The sequence below is a fragment of the Somniosus microcephalus genome, chromosome 6 (genome assembly GCF_052327205.1).
Source record: "Somniosus microcephalus isolate GS21.2 chromosome 6, FLI_Smic_1.0, whole genome shotgun sequence".
In the NCBI taxonomy this organism is placed as follows: Eukaryota; Metazoa; Chordata; class Chondrichthyes; order Squaliformes; family Somniosidae; genus Somniosus; species Somniosus microcephalus.
This window is the reverse complement of record NC_140992.1, coordinates 38,464,283-38,488,572: the sequence shown is the minus strand read 5'-3', so window position 1 is coordinate 38,488,572 and position 24,290 is coordinate 38,464,283. Positions and strand designations below refer to the sequence as shown.

General features: G+C 41.2%; 1 protein-coding gene across 1 annotated transcript; it reads right to left on the bottom strand.

The window, feature by feature from the left end:
- Nucleotides 1–6,218: 6,218 nt before the first annotated feature.
- On the bottom strand, nt 6,219–10,684 carry LOC147115627 (calcium/calmodulin-dependent protein kinase II inhibitor 2-like). The gene is made up of 2 exons (XM_085990057.1): nt 10,087–10,684; nt 6,219–8,638 (listed from the first exon to the last, which is right to left on the bottom strand). Exons 1-2 carry the CDS (start codon nt 10,253–10,255, stop codon nt 8,568–8,570), a joined length of 240 nt encoding a protein of 79 aa, XP_085846183.1. The 5' UTR covers nt 10,256–10,684; the 3' UTR covers nt 6,219–8,567.
- Between the last annotated feature and the right edge of the window lie 13,606 nt (nt 10,685–24,290).

The following is a 24,290-nucleotide window of genomic DNA, read 5'->3' as shown; positions in this document are numbered from 1 at the left end:
CGGTTATCCAGTTCAGGTTAAAAAGGGGTTTCACTGTTACACCCCCCGGGTCCTACAGCCGTTCAAGTAGGTATTGGGCAAGTGAGTCAACTCCTACTTAAGTAAGACTAATGTCACTGAATCCGAGGAGGTACCTATGACAGACTCAAATTTGGAACAATGGGTTATTTTCCTAAAGAAATGTAACATTTGGGAAGAGCAGTGAAAGCAAGCATACCCTAAATCTGAGGTATCCAGCCTTTTGGAGAAACACTGGGGTAGATTTTCACTTTGAAAATCGAGTGGAATGCCAGTTTTATACCCGGGCAGCAAATTGAAAATCTACCCCACCATGTCCAATATTCACTTTCTAATATCCTGAAGGAGTTATCAACTCCTTTAAAAAATGAGCAGCTGGGCAATGGCTACATTGTAGGTGCTTTCATCCATAGCAAAGCTTTAGAGCATGGGTTTTATCAACCAATTACTCCGTGACATCCTTCAACAGTTGTTCCACCCTTCACTAGATTGTGTTGCTTCATAAGCTAATGTTGGTGAAGACACATCTTCTCAGGGAAAACAATTTCAGCAATACCTCCATGCACTGCTTTACAGTAACACCAGGAAAGGGCTTTGTTGCCTTTGCAATAATGCCTGCCACAACAAAACTGGCTAGGACTGCACCCTCTGTGTCATTCTGCACACTGGAAAATATGGCAATGCAGTGAGAGTTGACTTTTATAATTAATTCACCTTCTCAACTCTGCAAATCTCCCTTAAATGCACCAAATTGTACTTTGTTTGGTCTCATGGTGCCTTTGTGAGTTGTAAACTTACATTGTGACAAAGGCCCTTGCTGCTGTGTTCCACAGAAAGGTACCAATATGTCTGTATGTCTTTGAGTCAATGCCTACTATCGCAACCAGAAAAGATGGCTAAAAAGTGGAAGCAAAATTTACTTTAGAAATATTCCTCTTCAATGAGCAGTTTAGCAAATCATGGTGAGTGACCCATATCCAGCTATTCATACTGTGGACTGTGTAAAAGTTCTCTGTTACACTGTATTTTCATGACTTTGCATTAGCAGCACATGCATATCCTGTAGTTGTTGGATTGTGTTTCTTTAATTTTCACGATTCATGCAAGAAATGCAAATGTGTATAGAACTAAATTTAAAATTCCCAAGTGGCAAACTTGTAAACAAAATCGAAAAATCACAGGGTTGTTTTTTTTTTTTGAGTATCAGCAACAATCTGTTCCTCTTTCACACTCGTAAAAAATACAAGTCCAGCATACATTAAAACATGTATCTTGTTTACCTTTTTGCTTTCCATTTGAATGTTCCTTTCCTTCACCTAAGTTTTCTTAGACCAATTGCATTTTTTTGATCTAATTGCAATGTGCCTGTTTGTGAAGTGAATAGAAACCTTACATGTATATCCAAAAATATTGTGCCACTTAAACTGGAAAAATTAACATATATTTGTATGAGGTTTTATTGATAATGTATAGGATTTCTTTGTAGGTTAAAATGCATCAAAAGCTTTATGTCGATTTGACCTTTAATACAGCCTGGTTACGCTGATACAAATGGATAACGTATCTTTAAAAGGTGTTGAATTTCCATGCAAAATGAATTGGGCAGCGCTCAAATAAAGACTAATGTTAGAAAGAGATGACCCAACTGTCTGACCAGGCAGATGATAAAACAACTCATTTTCAAGAACCTAGATCTTATTTAGAGAAACAATTCAAGGACTGAGCTTTTTTTTAAAAGAAGAAAGATTATGTTCTTAACACAAGGTTTCAATCCTCATGTTACCTTTCACTACAAGGTTTCAGTTTAATGTTAGCTTCCAACACGACACGTGACCTTATGCATCCCTCAGTTACATAGAAACATAGAAGATAGGAGCAGGAGTAGGCCATTCGGCCCCTCGAGCCTGCTCCGCCATTCAATGAGATCATGGCTGATCATCCAAATTCAGTACCCTGTCCCTGCCTTCTCCCCATATCCCTTGATCCCTTTAGCCTTAAGAAATATATCCAACTCCTTCTTGAATATATTTAATGAACTGGCCTCCACCGCCCTCTGTGGCAGAGAATTCCACAGGTTCACCACTCTCGGGGTGAAGAAATTCCTCCTCATCTCAGTCCTAAATGGCTTACCCCTTATCCTTAGACTATGACCCCTGGTTCTGGACTCCCCAGCCATCGGAAACATCCTTCCTGCATCTAGTCTGTCCAGGCCTGACAGAATTTTATAGGTTTCGATGAGATCCCCTCTCAATCTTCTAAACTCCAGCGAGTACAAGCCCAGTCGACACAATCTCTCCTCATACGTCATTCCTGCCATCCCAGGTATCAGCCTGGTGAATCTTCGCTGCACTCCTTCCATGGCAAGAACGTCCTTCCTCAGATAAGGCGACCAAAACTGCACACAATACTCAAGGTGCGGTCTCACCAAGGCCCTGTACAATTGCAGCAAGACATCCTTGTTCCTGTACTCGAACCCTCTTACTACGAAGGCCAACATACCATTTGCCTTCTTAACCACCTGCTGCACTTGCATGCTTACCTTCAGCGACTGGTGCACAAGGACACCCAGGTCTCATTGCACTTCCCCTTCTCCCAATCTATTGCCATTCAGATAATAATCTGCCTTCCTGTTTTTGCCACCAAAGTGGATAACCTCACATTTATCCACATTATAGTGCATTTGCCATGTTTCTGCCCAATTACCCAACCTGTCCAAATCGTACTGGAGTTTCACGGAGGTACTGGAGGTACAATGACACCCAACACCCAAATGTTAGCCACATATGTAGCTCCTATTGAAGGATGTTTAGTCATCAGCAGTTAGTGATTGAGCTGCTAACCTGCTCACTGGTTCATTCTGCAGTTACACCATCCTGCTTAATGTTGCATGTGATAGACTACTAGCTTTCTCTAGAATCGGCCTTTGAATTAAATATACCAACTTGGTTCAGATCATGTTCAGCAAAATAAAGGAGCAATAGCAAGAGGGAATCTAACAGGAAGGAAAAATCATAATGAAAATAAATCAGTGAAGTGCAAAACACAGCAGCTAGGTTATAAAAAGACTTCTCACTATTCTTGCTCATTCACCAAACTGCCCTATTTATTTTTACAGACCCTTTACACATTTCTTTTTTCCAACTCATCCCCACACCATTCCACTCAACTAACTCCCTTTATTCTCAGTAAGTAACCTTTTATGATACTTTTCTTGATGGTTTCATTAATATTCATTAAACCTGCCACAGGAAGTTTCTGACACATTTGTATCTCTTAGCAAACCAATTAAATGCTGGAACTGCCCTCTTTCATATCCTGACTATGAATATAGCAACTTGTTATACTGTCAAAACTCACAGAAGACTGAAACACTATCACAGAAAGGTGGGGAATATGTTCCGTTGGTGCACAATTATAGTGTTGGTATCACACCGACTGCCACTGATGCATTTGCCAAGCTATCTTTGAAATATGCTGTGATATTATCTCATTTTGATGCTTTTAACTTTTCATCCACATATTCTATTGACATGTGGACTAAAAGTACTCCGGATGCAACGTTAACCGAACTGAACTTCCATCTGCCTCTTCCAATGGTTGATGTGAAGGTTAAAAATCCCATGGACTATTCCAACCCAGACTGAGGGATGAAAGTCTCCCTCATCTGTTGGCTGCAAAGTTCCTGTACAAATCAAATTGGGCAGTCTCCATCAAATTCCTGGCGAGTATGGGCCTACAGCACAAAAGTGCCCCATAATTTGGCGATCTGAGAGAGGCCTCATTATAGCTGGTGTAAAAGTGTCACACTGGTGAATACTCTTCTGAGGTGGACACTGAGACATATTGCTGGGCGAGAGTAGAGGGAGCTTTCATATTCATCTGGCTGTGCTGTACTCAACACTGGAAATACTTACTGCCATTCTCCAGCTCTGACATCCTTCACCTTGAGGAGCATAAAAACAACCTGGCGTGCAGATGCAAAAAGCAATCAAAAGGCTTCTGGGATGCTGCGCTCTATCCCAAAGTATTTAGAATATAAAAGCAAGCACGCACTATTTGGTTATACAGAGCAACTGCTCAGATTGAAACTGAGTGATAGATTGGTTTTGGGCAGCCCAATTGAATACGGATATACTGGGTTTGCACAGTGATTCACCAAATAGTGTCTGGTATGTGGCTACAATGAGAGACTGCAAATGTAGGTTGTATTACCTCGAGATGATGAGATTAAGGAGTAATCCGATTAAGGTGTTTCAAATAATGATGGAACTAAGAAAGTAAATGGAAAGGGCACTTGGCTCTAGATTGTGAATCCAGAGCAAGGATCAGAAGGTAAAGATGAATCCAGGGGGAAAAAAACATTCAATGGGTTGAGAGAATGTGCAATGCACTGCTCCAAAGGACATAACTACAGATTGAATGAAGTGTTTAAATGGGAGCTAGATACTTACTTTTTGAAGTAAGGGTATTAAGGGATATGGAGAAAGTCTGGAGAATTTGGATTAAAAAGATGAAGTGCTGCCATAACTAACAAAATGGCAGAGTGGACTTAATTCGCTGAATGGCTAACTCCTGTTCCAATGTCCTTACTTCAGGAGTTTGGAATAAAACATACACACTTTCTTGCAGCAGAATTACTATTCCAGTTCCATTTGCGATAATACTGAAGTTGTTTTAGACTATGACCAAAAGATGTGATGGTAAAAGGATTATGAAAGCCTAGCTCTAACCTTTGTTTGGGCCCAGTATTATAAACTGGATAGTTGGATGCCAGTGGTTTGTATATGTAGATATCAGCCTGGTCAATAGACACGTTGCTCTCAACTCCTTTATTAATGTTTTAATCGGAGAGAATGGATTACTACTTGATTTGAGATTGATCTGTGCCTCAGACTGCTTGCAGCCAAACATGAAAACAAGTGGTTTTTTGTGCTATTTCATCCAAGTTACTTGAAAAATGCTTTCCTGAACACAGCTTAATTCACGCGGATGTACTCTGTTCAAGCCTATAGGTGCGAAAAGAATATGTTTTGTGGCCCTTAGATTCGAAACTTGTCCGTCTTGCTAATTTTATTTACCTTCTAATAAACGTTTTAGGAAAGAAATCCCCAAACCACAGACATTTCCATCACTTATCGGTTACTTCGAGAGCAGAACCCTTTATATGGTCATGGCATGAAAGTTCTGCTTCATTGCAGCAGCCTGGTTTAAAGTCATTGCTTCTCCTCTCCCACTTCAAAAGGTAGAAGTTGTGATAAAGACGGCGAAGAGCCTTACCGTGGATTTATCTGGCACATAAATATAAAAATGCCCAAACAAATTCCAGTGGCTCGACTTTCTGTTCCGCCTTTTTTCTCCCGTCTCCAATTCTTCCTGGAAGCGGCGAGGTGAGGAGATCTTGGCGATCAATAATGCTTCATGGTAAAATTCAAGTGGAGAGAATTGAATCGTGTTCGTTTGTCTATTCTCCGAAGATTCCCTCCACATGGGGTTTTACTTCTATCACGAAACCCGGACAATAGTTGAAGTTTCTGCAGTTCAGGTGCATCCGTTTAAGTACCTTTGTGACTCAAGTTGCCATCGGATAGGGCCCCCTCGGGCTCCAATGTTTAAGCTAACGGACTACTCCAGATTTTATTGGTGGTCCTCTTTTATAGAAAACCAAACTACCTGTAAATTAACTAGAACTTAAAATAAAACTTATCAAATCAAATTAAAATTGCATTGCCCGGGGTGATGATGCACTCCAGTCCCCCGCGGCGCCCACCGGTCGCGGAAGGCCTCAAGCGTGCCGGCGGACACCGCGTGCTCCATCTGCAGGGCCACCCGGGCACGAACATGGCCGCGGAAGAGAGGCAGGCAGTCGGGCAGGATGACCCCCTCCTGCCTGGACCAGTTGATGGCCACTTTGGTCAGGCCCAGGAGCAGTCGCAGGAGGAGGTCCTCCGACCTGCCCGCTCCCCTCCACACCAGGTGACCAAAGATCAGGAGTGTGGGACTGAAGTGCAACCAAAAATCGAGGAGCAGCCCCTTTAAGTAATGGAACAGGGCGATTTTATTGGTGGTGGCGCGGCTAGACTTATTTTTTTAATTAACTAAACATTTATCCACCTCGAGCCAAAAATGAGACAGACCTATTGGTAAATGTAACGGTGGATGAAAACAGACACCATGTTTGGACAATTGATGACCAACAGTAATTGTAATTTGCACATCTTCATTTCCTTTTATTGGTATGCAAATAAAGCCAGAGCGGAGTTCCGCCAGGCATAGTCCACATCGCCTCGATTTTATTGCACATAATATAATTAGAATTCAGTTAACAGATTTTAAAATTCAATTACGTTTCAATATTAATCACACGCTTAAAACCAATGTCATTGTGCCACTGCATCATTGTCAAACATTCATTAACTGCTATGTTGTTTGGGAAAAATGAAAGTCACCCTACTTTTAGATTGGGTGCTCATCAAAGTGAGAGATAATAGCGTTGGATTTCATTTCAAATGATATCTCGAATCCCCTTCAGACTGTGTTTCGATCCCCTGCTATCTCCTCATTCCGTTAGCGTGCCCATTATAAGGGATGCAAGCTCGGTGATTTATATTCAGTCCAAGTATTCCTATTGCTGCTGGGCAGTAATTTCAATGTTGCTGGGATTGATTTAGATAAAGATGTTTGTAACAAAACTGAAAAACAAGTTGGCAGGAAATGACTGAAGATCCATAAGGACAGAAGAAAAGTCGGCAGCGAGACTCGGCCAGTCAAGCCCAGTCTACTCAGGGTCCATGTATTATTACTGTATCATGGATCCCAGCCACCCAACCAACCTCCTACACCTCCACTGATTGAACACCCACAGAGCCGACCTTTCAACCCCAGTTGTGGCTGACAGTCGAGCTCAGTCACTAGTGTGCTTCCTCAATGTATATAATGAGTTACTCATTGAATGCTATTGATGGCAGTAGTTTAGAGGCTATTTGCCCAGACCCACAGACTTCCGCTGAAGGAAGAAATGCAATGGCGGGTGGGAGCAGTGGGCACCTAAAAGGAAGACAATACAAAAATAAAATACGGAGTTACATATCTAGAAACACTTCAGGATAATGCCACTTTAAAACGAGCTAGCGAGCCCATCCTGATAAAAAGCTGTGATCGCTCTTCAACTGGGTTCTCAAATTCTGATTAATGGCAAATTAGTGATTATACCAGTCTACAGTCTATTTGTAGTTGTATGTTACAGTGCAAAGTTTGTATGAATATGACTGATGTATACTAAAACGTCAAACATACGTTTTTAAATTCTTCAACCAATTCATTCAAAATGCAATGTAGATACAATGAAAGCGAATCAATAATTGTGTCCTTACAGCCTTCAACCATTTATTTATTCACCAGATACAGTGAAAATGGTCATAAAATGTACAATGAATCATTCTTAGAATGTCATTACAATTTTTTTTTGCTTTTATATATCCTTGGAATGATTTCTTCATTATTTAAAATTACGCCTCATGTTAACATGCACATATAACGATATTAAGCTTCATAAAAGAATGTTACAAAATTAAATTTAAAAAAACACAGCTTCAAAAGAGTCCAAAAAGAGAATAGTCAATGTTAACAGCGCATTATTTTAAACTTCTTAAACAGTGCATTAGTTTTCCCCATGAACCTTCAAATTTCACAAATCCCTCAGCAATGCTTATTCACAATATATATTTTTAAATACAGGTTTTAGCATTGATGTGTGCAAATAAACAAAAATAAATAAAAACCAAACCAAGAAAAAACCTTAAAAGATTAAGAGGTTCATAAATAACATTCAATAAGTCTCTTTCCAATACTGATACAGAATAGACCAAAGGCAGTCAATCAGTCTTGCAAGTCAATGGATCCGGTCTATACATCCTTACAAAAAATACAAACATTTTTAATGCAATACAATACATAGACTAGCATTTGTTTTACAAAGATTTAGATATAAAAATACAAGTACGAAGAATTCCATTAGAAAGAAGCGTGCCAAACTGTTAATGACTGTTGGCACCAATAGTGGCACCGTGACCGGAAGCTCATGCAACAAGATGAATTAAATGTGTCTATTTTGATGCAAAAAAATCCTTTCTCTCTGCCCGTTGTCTCTTGCTTTCATTCTTTCCGCCATCGAGTCGGTTATGCTGGCTGTGGTCGTTTCCGATCAGCCGCTGTGTTTGTGGTAAGTCTGAAATTGTTGGTTCTGAAATGCACAGCTCCCCAATCTCCGTGCATTGGCTGAGAGAAGACGGTGTTGGAATGACCTGGTCCTCCATCTCTGTGCGTTCGCTTGGACTGGAATTCTGAAATGGACAGCTACTTGATCTGTGTGTGCCTTGGATAAACCGAATGGTGCTGATATTGACAGCTCCTCAATTTGTGTGCATTTGTTTGGATTGGAGATTCGTCAGCAAGCCCCAAAATCTCTCTGGACAATCCATAAACGCATGCACAGCCCAAAAGTGCTTTAAAATAGTTAAAAAGTTTGGGAGTCAGGGTAGCACCCTTTCCGATTACACTCCAGCCGAGGTTTTGTCTCCCCTCCCCTTCAGAACATCATCTATTCTGTCGTCTTCGATAACAACTGCAAATGAATTACAGGCAATTTAGGGTCTGCAGACAGTAACACCTTCAATAGAACAAGCGGACATCATCAGACTGAGAAACAAGCCCAATGTGCCCTGTCAGGACAGGAGCAAAGATCGCCCGCATGCACCATCCTTCCAAATTCCACCTGCGTTTTCATCCGGCAAAGGCAAACATGTAGAATGGCCATTTCTTTCAAATATTGACCCTAAATGTTACAGAGTGTAACATTGTCTTGTTAAGAACGCGGGGCAGGTCGAGCTCTTCGCTTTGGTGCTGGGATCCGCTCTCCGCAAAATGAAACGCTTCTTTTAGCGCCCGGACAAATGACCAAAAATACCGCAAAAGAAAAATCTGACCTTGCAACATTAAAAAACACACGTTTTAATTACAAAAATTTGTGCTTTTCATTTCTAGCGCAGATAACCAGGATACTTATTCAGCGAAATGCCTGCATTTTGGTTTTGCGCTGAACAAGTTGGATTTAAATGAAGTAAATAAGAGGGCAGTAAAAACAAATTACGTATTTTTAGTAAATTAGCAGATAAATCCGTGTGATTGGCGAGGACTAAAAGCGGAAACAGATCGAAATTTGTACACTTTTTGCTACTCAGATACTAAAAATGTATTAAACGGGCTGGGCTGAATTATGGAAGAATCGAGCATAGTTTGAAGATAAATACTATATGTACTATTCTGGAGCTGCGATTTCACAAAATAAATGGAAATTAGTCTTTAAAGAAAGGTCAATTAGCTGATTTATTTTGAAATGGTGTGAATTTGGCAATGTAACGCCGCATTCTACATTTGCAAAATCAAAGCCAATTAAAAAGAGGCGAAATACTGGAGCTGGTGTCAGACAAGCAAAGAGCGAGCCTGTGAGCGGACCAGGGATCAGGACTTTTGGGAGAGAGTTCCACATTATTTTAATTCCCTTCCACGTTGATCAACCCGGCAACAGATGCAGCAAAACGAAATGATACACATTAAAAATGCATCCCAATAAATGGATGAAAATCAAAGACAATAATGAATTCTCGCGGAAAACTAGATTCGAAAATCACATCGGATTTTGACTAAATCGAAATGTTAATTAGAATTCAGTCGAACAATGAACGGCTCTCAAGCCACGAAGAATTAAAATATATATAAATAGTGGGACAATGGCAAGGTTTATATGTATGTGAAAAAATATTCTATATATCGGTGAAATGTTATATTTTTAGTTAAATGGAGGAATATGAAAAATATTACACACATCATTAACTATTCCACGAAGGGGAAATTCTACATTGCTGTCAAGAGCTGGACATAACAAAAAATGATCATTTTGATGAATTACGGGAATTTACAATCTATTGGCGCTTTAAAAAAACATTCTGAAATGCGATTACAATTGAAATGGCACGGGATGACAAGAGTTAGGTGAATGTCTTCGCTTTTTACCTCGCTTGGCTCTGCCAATCTGTCCCAGTTTGGGGGGTCTCTTGGGCTGGGAGCCCCCGAAGAAGGTGTTGGTGTCCTGGAGGCGACAGCTGAAGGAGAGCTGACTGACTTCACTCTCCCCGCCGAAATGAGCCATCTTCTCCTCGCTGTAGGGCAAAATCTCCGACATAGTGCCTCCAAGAACGAAGGAGATGAAAACCAAGAACGGTGGCCCCCAAAATCTCCGGGAAATTCACCGATTGAAAGTGACTTGCGCCAATTGCACTCGGCGGGTCTTTGCTGGGTAATCCTGGTGTTGTGTCGGCAGCAGATCGCTCGCTGTTGCCCTGCCGGCGATGCTGGAGATGTTGTCTTCTGACCGTGTTTGGAGAGCTCTGGAGAGAGCCGGGGACCCCACCGCCAACATAAAGGAAACCCGGGCGGAAGGATGAAGTCATCCATCCGGGGAAGAAGTGATGTAGGACAGCCTTATTATCATCACTCTCCTCCTACTCGGGGCTGGGAGAGGAGAGAGTGACATCAACCGGCAGTGTTTGAATAGCAATTACAATCCACACTATCCGTCTTTTGATGAAGAGCGGGACTGGTGAAGGGTTTTTGTTGTTGTGTATAACATGCCCAAGAAAAAAAAAACCATTTCATGCAACCTTTAGCTCAGCTAGACTTTGCAACAGTGAGTTCTAGATAGTGAAAGAACAAAAAATATTCAGCTCTGCAGATAACCAGCTACATCCACCATTTTTAAAAACGTTTTGTGTACATCCAGGGGAAAAAAAATATTTTCAAGCCTCCAAAAAATTCTTCTTCAGTGGTTTTACTGTGGATTTCTGTAGAATCTCCAAGTAGCTTCAGAATTACATTCGCCAAGTGTACTTGCATTATGTGCCTCACTATGTCACTCATACAATTGTGATTAATTTTCGAAGTTATATTATGAAAATGAATTGTATCAATTTTCAAAGATTTTCTTTTCAATTCGCAGAGGCCTGTACTTGTGACCAGCCAGAAGTTTCAAATCCGAGGGAGTGACTGTCTTTCCAATCTGTCTCAAGCAGTAGTTTCCTAAATTTTCAGTTTGACAGTTTGCCCATCCCACTGCTTCAAAGTTACTTTGTTGTGTTTTCTTATTATTGATAATCTTGAACCCCTAAATCTGCTATGAAGCTCGTTAAATTATCATTACTGAATTTTATGGTTTTCAGAATACACCAATACTTATAATATTCATCTTGGAATATTTTACTACAGGTAAATTTTAGCTATATTCCTATTTATCTAATTGTAGCCAAAACATCTTTACCAGTGCTTCTCTTTGTACCCCCACACAGTCACATTGTGTGCTCCCAAGGAATTCATCCCTCCACTTCTCCACATGTATGCTGATGACACCCAGCTCTACCTCTATACCATCTCTTTTGACCCCTGTGTTACCAGACTGCTTGTCCAACACCAAGTCTTCGCTAACCCATAATTTCTCCCGGCTACAGATTGGAATAACCCAAGCTATCATCTTTGGTCTCCAGATCCCCCCACCATAAACTGTATAACCTTGCCACTGTCTCTATGCCTTTACCCAGCCACTGTGTCAAGTTGAAACAGACTGTATATAACCTCAACATCCTATTTGACTCTGAGCTGCACTCCCAAACCCATATCCTCTCCATCACATAGACCGCTGTAACAGGGCTTGTCTCCATTTCTACTTCAGCCCATCTGCTGCTGAAACCTTCAGCCATGCATTTGTCACTTCCAGACCCAACTATTCTAAAGCGGTCCTGGCCAACCTTCCATTCTCTCCATAAACTTCATCCAAAACTGTGTTGCCTGTATCGTATTTCACATCAAGTTCCATTCACTTATCACCCCTATCCTCACTGGCCTACATTGGCTGCCATTTCCTAGTGTCTCAAATTTAAAATTCTGATGCTTGTGTTTAAATATTTCCATTGCCTCATCCCTCCCCAACTCTGTAACCTCCTTCAACACTACAATACCTTTCCACCCGAACTCCCTATCCCTCTGACTCTGGCAACCTCCACTCCCTTCACCCCACCATTAGTAGCTGTGCTTTCAGGTTCCTAGGCCCTGCACTCTGGAATTCTTTTCCGAAACCCCTCTGGCTTGCCACCTGCCCCTCTTCCTTTAAGACTGACAAAATCCATATCTTGGACCAAGCATTCGATCACCCCACCTAATATTTCCTTACTAGGCTTGGTGTCTATTTCCACGCCCCCCCCCCGCCCCGCCCGCAACCACCCCAGCCCCAGCCCCCCGCTTATATCCATGTTAAGCCTCTTGGGACATTTTTCTATTTTGAAGGTGCTATATAAATGCAAGTTGTTGCTGTTGTTGTACAAAGTTGAGACTGATAGATCTGGGTCTGTACTGTGAAACATTTTGGTCATCTTGTTCTCTTTGATGCTGATGTTCTTATCCATTTCAGTCTGAAATATATAAAGTTATGAGAGGAGTTGTCATAAATAATTATTTATTGAAGTCAACTGTTCAAATGCTTCAGTTGTAAAGTAATTATTTGGCCTACTAAAAAAAAAGTGGCCTGGCAGTGGCTTTGATTCAAATACATTATTGATGTCTGAACCACATCATCAAGTATGCATATATATGTGCGTTGTAATAATCAATTGTGTAATCAGAGTTACGATTCTCATGTACTCGGCTACTTGGTGCCAACCCAAATTACCAGCAGCTTAGTTGTCCAAGCAGTTGAGGACCTGTTCCATGAGTTTGAATTACAGGTTAATTGTTACTCCAACTCCTTTGCTTTGGTTGGGTGAGTGTAATTTACACTCAACTAGGCATGCGGGCATGGACTACTTCATTATCTGAGGAATTGCGAATGCAACTGAACACTGTGCAATCGGGTATGATAACATAGTGGTTATGTTACTGGACCAGTAAACCAAAGGCCTAGATTAATGATCTAGACTCTGAGTTCAAATACCACAGCAGCTGGGGAATTTAAATTCAGTTAATTAAATAAATCTAGAATAAAAAGCCAGTATCAGTAATGGTGACCATGAAACTGATTGTTGTAAAAACCCATCTGGTTCACTAATGTCACCAGATAGACAGTACAGTAATGTGGTTGACTCTTAAGTGCCCTCTGAAATGGCCTAGCAAGCCATTCAGTTGCTACAAAGCAGTATACTAAGAATACCGACTGCAGTGGTTCAAGAAAGCATCGTATCACCACCTTCTTAGGTGCAATTAGGGATGGGCAATAAATGCTGACATTGCCAGCGATGCCCACATCCCATGAATGAATTTTAAAAAATCATCAGCAAACAGCCTCACCTCTGACTTTATGATGAAACAACTAAAGTCAGCTGGACCGAGGACTTTGTCCTGAGAAACTCCTGCTGAGATGATTGGCTTCCAATAACCACAACCCTTTGTGCTGGGTATGACTCCAGCCAGTGGAAAGTTTTCCCTCTTTCATTCCCCACTGATTTCAGTTTTACTAGGGCTCCTTGGTGCCACACTCAGTCGAATGTTGCCTTGATGTCAAAGGCAGTCACTCTCACCTCACCTTTAGAATTCAGCTCTTGTGTACATGTTTGGACCAAGGTTGTACTGAGTTCTGGAGCTGAGAGGCCTTGGTGAAACCCAAACTGAAAGAAAGACTTGCATTTATACCCAAACTGAGCATCAGTGAGCAGTTTATTGGTGAGTGAATTCCACTTGATAACACTGTTGACAACTCCTTCCATCACTTTGCTGATGATTGAGAGTAGGCTGATGAGGTGGTAATTGGTGGGTTGGATTTGCCCTGCATTTTGTAGACAGGACATATTTGGGCAATTTTCCACATTGGCAGATAGATGCCAGTGTTGTAGCTATACTGGACAGCTTGGCTAGAGACTCAGCTGGTTCTGAAGCCCAAGTCTTCAGCACTACAGCCGGGATGTTGTCAGGGCTCATAGCCTTTGCTGTATCGAATACACTCAACTGTTTCTTGATATCATGTGGAGTGAATTGAATTGGCTGAAGACTGGCATCGGTGATGGTGGGGATCTTAGGAGGAAACTGAGAAGAATTATGCACTCAACATTTCTGGTTGAAGATGGTTACAAATGCTTCAGTCTTGTCTTTTGCAGTCACGTGTTGGGCTCCGCCATCGTTGAGGATAGAAATGGTCATGGAGCTTCCTCCTCACGTTAGTTGCTTAATGGTCCAGCACCATTTGTGAGTGGATGTGTCAGGACCGCAGTGCTTTGATTTGATTGTTGTTTGTGAAATCGCTTAGCTCTGTTTATAGAGTGCTGCTTCTGCTGTTTAGCATGCATGTTTGTTGCGCAACTTGAATTGTGCTTCGTAATGACTAGCCGTTAAGAGGCAATGAAGACAATTAAAGAGAAGCGGATGGCCTAGACTGATCTACTTTTCTAACTGGAGAAGGATGAGTTATAAAAAATGATACAGAGAGATGGTAGTACCTGAAACATCAGATGAGATTCTCATCTTCACCGCCCAGGCAGCGAAGGCAAAAGTCTACCACATTATGATTTAAATGGAGTGAAAAATAGGTGGGTTTTATAACGAGTGGGTGATCTGTTCTGCCAATCTACCCCATGATATGTTAAGCCAATATTATGATGTCATAATATCATTGTTGCTAAGCTGACAAAATTATAACAGAACATTCGGTGTTGCTATGATACTGCCATAAATTGTTATTCAGAAAAAGATCAGAATGTACAAAGAAACAAGGGCAGAAAAAGGTAATCTTGCCCATCAAAGCTCATTCCATCAATGCCTTAGCAACCAACTGAATTTTGAAAATCCCTGATGTTTTTGTCTCTGCTACCCAGAATGTTTTTGTTTTTCATACAGACCCCAGCATCTGCAACATTTGACCCCTTGTGACCCCACCTCATTGTTCTTTGATGTAATGTTTTCCTGACTGACCTGTTTGGACACCATTCAATGCTGTGATTATCTCTCTGCCGAGGTGTGATAAATGACAGTTAGAAAGATTACCTGTAAACATCTGACATTATTCTCTGACTATATAAGCTGTGTCTTTATGCATTTCTCCACTTCACCTGATGAAGGAGCAGCGCTCCGAAAGCTTGTGATTTCAAATAAAGCTGTTGGACTATAACCTGGTGTTGTGTGACTTCTTACATTTGTCCACCCCAGTCCAACTCCGGCATCTCCACACCAGAATTTATCACTCTTTTAGTGACCAAAATTGAACACAGTGTTCCAAATGTTGTCTGACTAGTACATTGTAAAGCATTAGCATACCTTGAAGACATGTACTCTACTACCCTGGTTATACATCCCAACATTCTGTTAGCATTTTTAATTGCTGCACCACATTGTCTGAGCTTTGAATCTATTATGACTTGCAGGTCCTTTCTAAGCCTCCCTGCAATAATTTAGTTCCACTCATTGTATTCCTTTGTACCAAGGCAAGAATAATCATAATGAAAGGCTAGCTTAGACCTGTTTCTTTTGGAATTTGGCCTTGATATTTCTAAAATTTTTATAATATATATAAAAATGTAACAGCTCCCAAGACATTAACCATGGTTGTTTTTAATTTTAATGCCAGATAAGGCAGAGAGGCAAGATGCATTAAACAAAAAAGGTAAATATATATAGGGTTGATATAGAATTGTTCTTCTCATATTCAAAGAATAGCATAAGTCTTTTTGAACCAATCATCTACATTATTACAGACTTCTGCAATTCAACAAGTCAACTCTTCCTCTGTGGGAGGGGGCATCTGATCAATGTTTGAGAACTTCTGTTGAGCATTAAGGAGTCTCCACCTGAAACTATGCATAAAAAGATTGTTTAGCAGGAGGCTTGTAAGCTGTTTGTTGTAATGAGATTCCAAAGTACTAGCAATACATACAAATAAACTGAAAATGAGAATATTGATTTTCTGGTATCAAAGAAATGGCTGGGATGAGCCTGCCTGGGCCTTCCTGTGGCTTTCCCTAAACTAAATACTGATTACTTTTTCACATCAGGATTTGTGCACAGAATCATCTAACACTGTCCTCCTCTGCACAAACTGGTAACATTAATATTCAACACAAGAAGCTGCTGTTAATGCATTAATGCACCATCTGCCACACTGCACTCGCAGAGCTTTCTAACATGTTTGCCGTATTGCACCACTGTATTTGTAATCTCGCCAGGAAAGCTGTCAAAAAGTTTCAGTCAGTAGTAGTACCTCGTCTCGAAAGGACAGAAGCATTGTGCAAAACAAATGAACAAGAATTCATAGCACCTTCTGTGTTTTTGGCATCAGTTGCTGTACTTTACTGAATTACGTGATTTATGTTTATACCAAAATTGCTTTACCCATGGTAATTTTTCTCTGTCTATCTGATCAGATTTAGTCATATTTCCTAAATAGCTAAACCTATTCCAAGATTAACTGTCAGAAACTGCAGTTGCCCATTTGGGCTTAAATAAAATATTTAACAAGATCAAGAGTATTTTTTTCATTTTACATTTGTTTGGAGCATGTATGATGAATGAATTAATTGTGTGTGGTTTGATGTTTTCTTTAATTCTGGTTACAATAGAGTCTGTAATAGTTAGTTTGCCATTTATGTAGATTTTTAAACTCCAGATGGTACTGCACCTTCTTCATTTTGAACTGGAAGAGAATGATCCTTGTCTGTAAAATGTGCTGAGAATCCACGAGGGTGCTGTTGAACATTTCACTCCTGATTTTGGCACATTGAAAGGATTTTGAACATATCCAACTTGTGATATATTGCCTTATTTTCAAAATAGTTTAAAGATTATTCTGCATTTATATTTTATAATGTTTGCTCTTTTTATAAATTGAGAAGCCTTGGTGAAGGACCAAGGCCCAAAGTGCAAATAATCGCCAAGGTTGAAAAGAATAGGAAAGAAGAGGAAGTAATAGCTGTTTAGGCTTAAAAATCTATATTGCAGGGAGAAAGGAAGATTGGGGATAACAACAGAAAATGCTGGAAAAACTCAGCAGGCCAGGCAACATCCGTGGAGAGAGAAACAGAGTTAATGTTTCAGGTCGAAACCCTTCTTCAGAACTGAGAAAAAAGCAGGAAATGAAACAGATTAAAGGGCCAGTTTGGGGGCTGGGAAATGGGGGAGGGGATGAAAGAACAAAAGGGAAGGGAAGCGGAGTTTTTTCAGCGTTTTCTGTTGTTATTTTGGATTTCCAGCATCCGCAGTATTTTGCTATCGCAAGGAAGATTGGGGGTAAGGAACTCTACCATTTTGAGACAGTGGGAAAGAATGAATAAAAATCGGGTGATGAATCTTGACTTTAACAGTGAGGATGGAGTGAGGAGAAAGAATGTGTAGGAAAGTGTATTTGTTAATACTAAACTCTGGTCAATATATGTAACAAAATCATAAACACATTGCGGAAAAGAAAATCGGGTGGAGTGTAAAACAGGCTGCCGATTTTCGATCGCCTAATTTGCACTACTGGCCAAGCTAAATATATCCCCATTATTATTTTTGAATGTGTTTAGAGCCACACATAGTGACCAGAGGAAATCTTCCCTCCATGTACTAATGGATCTTATGATAAAGATTGTGATTATTTCAGGGACTCTATTTACTCCCAACATTTACTTAGCCTACATATCTCACATCACACAATAGTCCTTTACCAAGGCGCAGACACTGAAGCTATTTCAGTGGCACAGTGTAACCAGTCATCTGGTAATACTAGACAATGGCATGGTTTTGATTTCCTACAGATTGTGCCTTCTGCCTTCCCTCAGAAGAAGCTTCTTACCACCACTGTCTACCTGCCCTACTTTCCCTAGATGGTTGGGTGGGATTAGTGATTCATCAGCTGGGGAATCATGAAAGAGGACTTATCTCCTAACATTCAAGGTTGTAATGTATAAGTGCATCAATATACTGGTCTACCAGGCTACCCATTTTGTAAATTTATTTTAGTAACTTTTAGTAAAAACATTTGTCGACAAGCAGCTCAAAAGAAGGTAAATACATTTCATTAATAGAACAATGAAGCAAAGTCAATTTTTCACTTCTTTTGGACTTGAAATATGGGTCGCAAAATTTGGCTCCTTAGCGCCCATTGTTTTGGTGCTATGAGTGTCGTTTTGGCTCCAAAATGGCTTCCACGGTGCGTGCGCACACTTATGGGGTAAGTCATGCCAGACACCATCTTGGTTACATAGGATATGCAGCACAGAAACAGGCCATTCGGCCCAACCAGCCTATGCAGGTGTTTAAGCTCCACTCGAGCCTCCTCCCGCCTTTCCTCATCTAACTCTATCAGCATAACCCTCTATTCCCTTCTCCCTCATATGCTATTCTAGCCTCCCCTTAAATGCATCTCTACTATTCGCTTCAACCACTCTCTGGTAGTGAGTTCCACATTCTCACTACTCTCTGGGTGAAGAAGTTTCTTCTGAATTCCCTATTGGCTTTCTTGGTGACTATCTTATATTGATGGTTTCTAGTGGAAACACTCTCTCTGTGTCTACTCTATCAAAATCTTTCCTAATTTTAAAGACCTCTATTAGGTCACCCCTCAGCCTTCTCTTTTTAAGAGAAAAGAGACCCAGCCTGTTCGTCCTTTCCTGATAGGTATAACCTTGCATTTCTGGTATTATCCTTGTAAATCATTTTTGCACCCTCTCCAGTGCCTCTATATCCTTTTTATAATATGATGACCAGAATTGTACACAGTACTCCAAGTGTGGTCTAACCAAGGTTCGATACAGGTTTAGCATAACTTCTCTACTCTTAATTCTATCCCTCTGGAAATAAACCCTAGTGCTTGGTTTCCTTTTTTTAGCTTTATTAACCTGCGTCGCTAGTTTTACTGATTAGTGTATTTGTACTTCAAGATCCTTTTGCTCTTCAACCCCATTTAGATTCTTATTTTCCAAGTAATATGTAACCTCCTTATTTTTCTTACCAAAATGCAATACCTCACATTTATCTCTGTTGAATTTCATTTGCCAATTATATGACCATTCTGCAAGTTTATTAATGTCTTCTTGTAATTTGTTGCAGTCCACCTCAGTATTGACTATCCCCACAATTTGGTGTCATCCGCAAATTTAAAAATTGTGTTTTTAATTCCAAAGTCTAAATTGTTAATATAAATTGTGAACAACATTGGTCCCAGCACTGATCCTGTGGGACCCCACTTTCTACATTCTGCCACTTTGAATAGCTACCCTTTACCCCTACTCTCTGCTTTCTGTTTTGAAGCCAGCTAGCTATCCATTCTCCTTCTTGTCCCCTGACTCGGCATTCTCTGACCTTAGTCATGTCCATTAGGTGGGACCTTATCAAATGCCTTTTGGAAAGCTAGATAAATTACATCTGCTATATTACTCTTGTCTACTCTCTCTGTTACCTCTTCAAAGAATTCAATGAGGTTGGTCAAGCAAGTCTTTCCCTTTTGAAATTCATGCTGACTATTCATTATATTTTTGGTTTCTAGATGTTCTTCTGTTTTCTCCTTTAGTAGGGATTCCATTATTTTTCCTACCACCGATGTAAAGCTGACTGGTCTATAGTTCCCGGGACATGTTCTATTTCCCTTCTTAAATATAGGTATTACATTAGCTATCTGCCAGTCCTCTGGCACTACACATTTTTTGAATGAATTATTAAATATGTGTAATAGTGCCTCTGCTATCTCTTCCCTAGATTCTTTTAAAATGCGCGGATGTAATCCATCCGGACCCGAGGTTTTATCCTCTTTGAGTTTGATTAGTTTGTTTAATATTTCTCCTCTTTTTATTTTAAATGTGGTTATATAATTTCTAATCTCATCTTCCGATGTCATGTCCACCTGATCTGTCTCCCTGGTAAATACTGAAGCAAAGTAATTATTTAATATTTCTGGCATTTTGCTATCACTGTCTGCGATTTTATTCTGACTGCCCCTTAGTGGCCCTATTCCCATCCCGACTTTCCTTTTTTATTTATGTGCCTGTAGAATATTTAACTATTTTGTTTTATGTTCATTATAATTTAATTTCATAGTTCCTCTTTGCCTTCCTAATTGTTTCTTTGACTTAGTCATAGAGGCATAACAGCACAGAAGGAGGCCATTTGGCCCATCGAGTCTGTGCCAGCTCTCTGCAGAGCAATCCAGTCAGTCCCATTCCCCCAATCTCTCTCCTAATCTTTTCGTATTCTCCCTTATCATGCACTCCCCTGCTATCCATGTACTTAGTGTATGCCTCTTTCCTTACCCTCAATTTTTCCCTTACGTCTTTATTCATCCTCATGTCTCATTTGTGTTTAGCTTGTTCTTGTTTTTTAGAAAAATATATTTTTCCTGGACTCTGTTGAACACTGTTTTAAATGTTTCCTGTTGCTGCCCTACAGCATTATTTGCCAATATTGTTGGCCATTTTATTTTCCCAAGTTCTATTCTCAGCCCCTCAAAATCAGGTTTTCTCCAATCTATTACTCTGGTCTTTGTCATACTTATGTCCTTCTCAATTACTGTCTTAAAGCGTATTATATTACGGTCACTATTGCCTAGATGTTCCCTTACTTTTACTTCTTTTATCTGCTCTGGTTCATTCCCCATTACTAGATCCAGTAGCAATTCCTCCCTTGTTGGGCTTCTTACATATTGGGTTAGAAAGGAGTCCTATACACATTGTATGCACTTTACTTACCTGTTCTGGCCAGTTAATTTCAGGGTAGTTGAAATCCCCCATGATTATTATTCTATGTTTTTTATTCATTTCCCTAATTTGTTTACATATTTCTTCCTCCACCTCCCTTACACTATTAGGTGGTCTGTAGACTTCCCCTATTAGTGTGATTGATGCTTTATTATCTTTTATCTCTATCCACATAGATTCTATTTCTGTCTTACTGATAGCTATGTCACTTTACTGCCATTATGTTATCTCTAATAATTATAGCTACTCTACCTCCCCTTTTCCCTCTCTATCTTTTCTAAATATGTTGTACCCTGTAATGTTTAATTCCCAGTCCTGATTTTTCTGTAGCCATGTCTCAGTAATCTCTACTATACCTGGATCCTCACAACGTATTATTGCCTCGAGTTCCCCTGTTTTATTATGGACACTGTGTGCATTGCTGTACAGATAGTTTAACTCATTTTTAATAGCAGTTCCTCTCACTTTATTTTTAACCACCATTTTACACATCTATTCTGATTTGACGCCAGCGCTGCCATTTTGGAGCTCAGTGCTCCAGCTAACACCCTCTTTTAAACTCACACAATGGAATATGCGTTCAGCAGCAGGAAGGACCCCCTACCAGCATTATTTAAAGGGAACATCAACTACTTTCCGGTTAGTTGCTGATTGATTTCTCTTGGCTCTTGCTATAACTGTACAAGTGTTTGGTGCTTTCCAGTGGTCTTTAAAGTTGCTAAAATCTACAGCAAGTGACGTGGCAGGTGCTGAAGGACTTCGTCCTGACTTCAAGGCTTCTGGACAAACCAGTTGCTCCCAGGCCGGATGCACTATTAGGAGATCCCCTTGGAATACAGCATGACCTGGAGAATGAACAGAGGGCAGGCAGAGCAGGACAAGCTGCTGGCAGAGGGATGATGAGGAGGAGGAGGACAAGGAGGAGAAGGACTCTCAGCAGGAGGCCATATCTGCCCAGGGTGTTCAGGGAGCAATTCACCAACCTGAACCTCAGTGAGGAACAGTGTGTGAGTACTGCATTGGCAGTGGCTGTGAAGGCGACTGTGGCCATGAACTTTTATGTGTCGGGCTCCTTCCAAGCCATCCACTGTTGCATAAGGGAGGTCATTGATGCTCAGTATTCCAAGAGAGCTGAAAACATTTCATTCTCTCTTGCCAGAGAGCAGCAGGTGGAGCGTGCACGCGGCTTCGCGAGGATTACAGGCTTCCCCATGGTGCAAGGTGTCATTGACTGCACGCACGTCGCTTTGTGGGAGTCGCATGTCAACTCTGAGATGTGCCGCAACCGAAAGGGATTCCATTCCCTCAATGTCCAGCTGGTGTGCGACCATACCCAACGAATCATGCAGGTCAATGCCCAGTATCCTGGCGGCAGTCATGATGCCTGCATTCTGCAGCAGTTCACTGTGCTTTCTGCACTTGAGCCACCATGAAAAACCAAAGGGTGGCTACTGGGCGATAAGTGCTATCCGTTGATGACGTGGCTCATGATTCCAGTGTGCAACCCATGCACACGTGTGCAGCATGCATACAATGAAAGCCATGCTGCCATGCAAAATGTCATAGAGCACACAATTGGTGTGCTGAAACAACGCTTCGGCTGCCTGAACTGCTGTGGAGGAGCCCTGCTGTACTCGGCAGAGCAAGTATCAAGATTCATGGTGGTCTGCTGTACGCTGCACAACCTCACCATCATGAGGACATAGCCCTTGCCACCAGCTATACGGCGAGCAGCTGAGGTGCAGGAAGAGCAGGAGTAGGAGGACGAGGAGTAGCAAGAGGAGCAAGAGGAGGAGGAAAACGAAGGGAGGAGGCAGCCCCTTTCTGGCTGGGCTCTCCGTGAACGACTCATCCGACTATGATACCAGTAAACACAACCCCAATTCCCCATTCACCAACAGTCCCATACCCTACCTTCCCTCTGTTACCGGCCATCACAGCGTCTGCTTGGTCATAATGTAAAAATAAAAGCCAACACAAAATAAACAAAAATAAAAACAGAAAATGCTGGAAATTCTTAGCAGGTCAGGCAGCATCTGTGGAGATAGAAAAACAGAGTTAACGTTTCAAGTCGATGACCCTTCGTCAGAACTGGAAAAAGTTAGAGATGTAACAGATTTTTAAGCAAGTGCAGGGGCAGGCAAAGGGAGGAGGGGAGGAAAGAACAAAAGAGATGGTCTGTAATAGGATGGGAAGGCAGGAGAGATTAAAAGACAAAAGGGATGATGGTGCAAGGCAAAAGGAGATGGTAATGGGGCAAGTTAAGAAACAAAAGATGAGTCTAGATGAGGTAGGAGATCCCCTTGGAATACAGCATGACCTGGGAAATAACCTCCCAGAGATGTCGGGGAACATAGGGACTAATGAGAGGGAGGAACTGAAAGAAATCAGTATTTGTAGGGAAATGGTGTTGGGGAAGTTGACGGGATTGAAGGCCGATAAATCCCCAGGGCCTGATAATCTACATCCTAGGGTACTTAAGGAAGTGGCCCTGGAGATAGTAGATGCATTGCTGGTCATCTTCCAGAACTCGATAGGCTCTGGAACAGTACCCATGGATTGGAGGGTAGCTAATGCTACCACACTATTCAAAAAAGGTGGTAGAGAAAAAGTGGGGAATTATAGGCCGGTAAGCCTGACATCGGTAGTGGGGAAAATGCTAGAGTCCATTATAAAAGATGTAATAGCAGAGCACTTGGAAAGCAGTGACAGGATCGGACAAAGTCAACATGGATTTACAAAAGGTAAATCGTGCTTGACTAATCTACTGGAATTTTTTGAGGATGTAACTGGTAAAATAGATAAGGGAGAACCAGTGGATGTGGTGTATTTGGACTTTCAGAAGGCTTTCGATAAGGTCCTGCATAAGAGATTAGCGTGCAAAATTAAGGCACATGGGATTGGGGGCAAGGTATTGACTTGGATAGAGAACTGGTTGGCGGATAGAAAGCAAAGAGTTGGAATAAACGGGTCGTTTTCCGAGTGGCAGGCAGTGACTAGTGGGGTACCGCAAGGATCGGTCCTAGGACCCCAGCTGTTCACAATATATATTAATGATCTGGACGAGGGAATTGGATGTAATAGTTTGAAGGTCGAGAGCTGGAGAGACAGTTTGAAGGTCGAGAGCTGGAGCGGACAGTTTGAAGGTCGAGAGCTGGAGCGGACAGTTTGAAGGTCGAGAGCTGGAGTAACAGTTTGAAGGATGAGAGCTGGAGCGGAACCCGGTTACCAGGACGCCAAGTTGGACAGCCAGGGGTAATGTGCAGGCCAGGTGTGTGGAAGAAACCGAGGGGAAACAGTGAGAAAAACTGAGAGGAAACATCGAGAAAGACAGAGGAAACATCGAGAGAGAGAGAGGGGAAACATCGAGAGAGACCAAGATGGAAACATCGAGAAAGACTGAGGGGGCACTTTATTTATTTTATTTAATTAATTAATTAATTAATTAATTAAATTTATTTAATTATAAGTTGTGAGTTCCTCATGATGCTCTCCCAGTGCGGCCAGCCTGTAACCAGAGATTAT

Coding starts and splice junctions, on each gene's coding strand:
- LOC147115627 (XM_085990057.1), bottom strand. CDS start 10,255: ATGTCGGAGATTTTGCCCTACAGCGAGGAGAAGATGGCTCATTTCGGC. Junction 8,639..10,086: donor GATTGGCAGAGCCAAGCGAG/GTAAAAAGCGAA, acceptor ATTCATTTGCAG/TTGTTATCGAAGACGACAGA.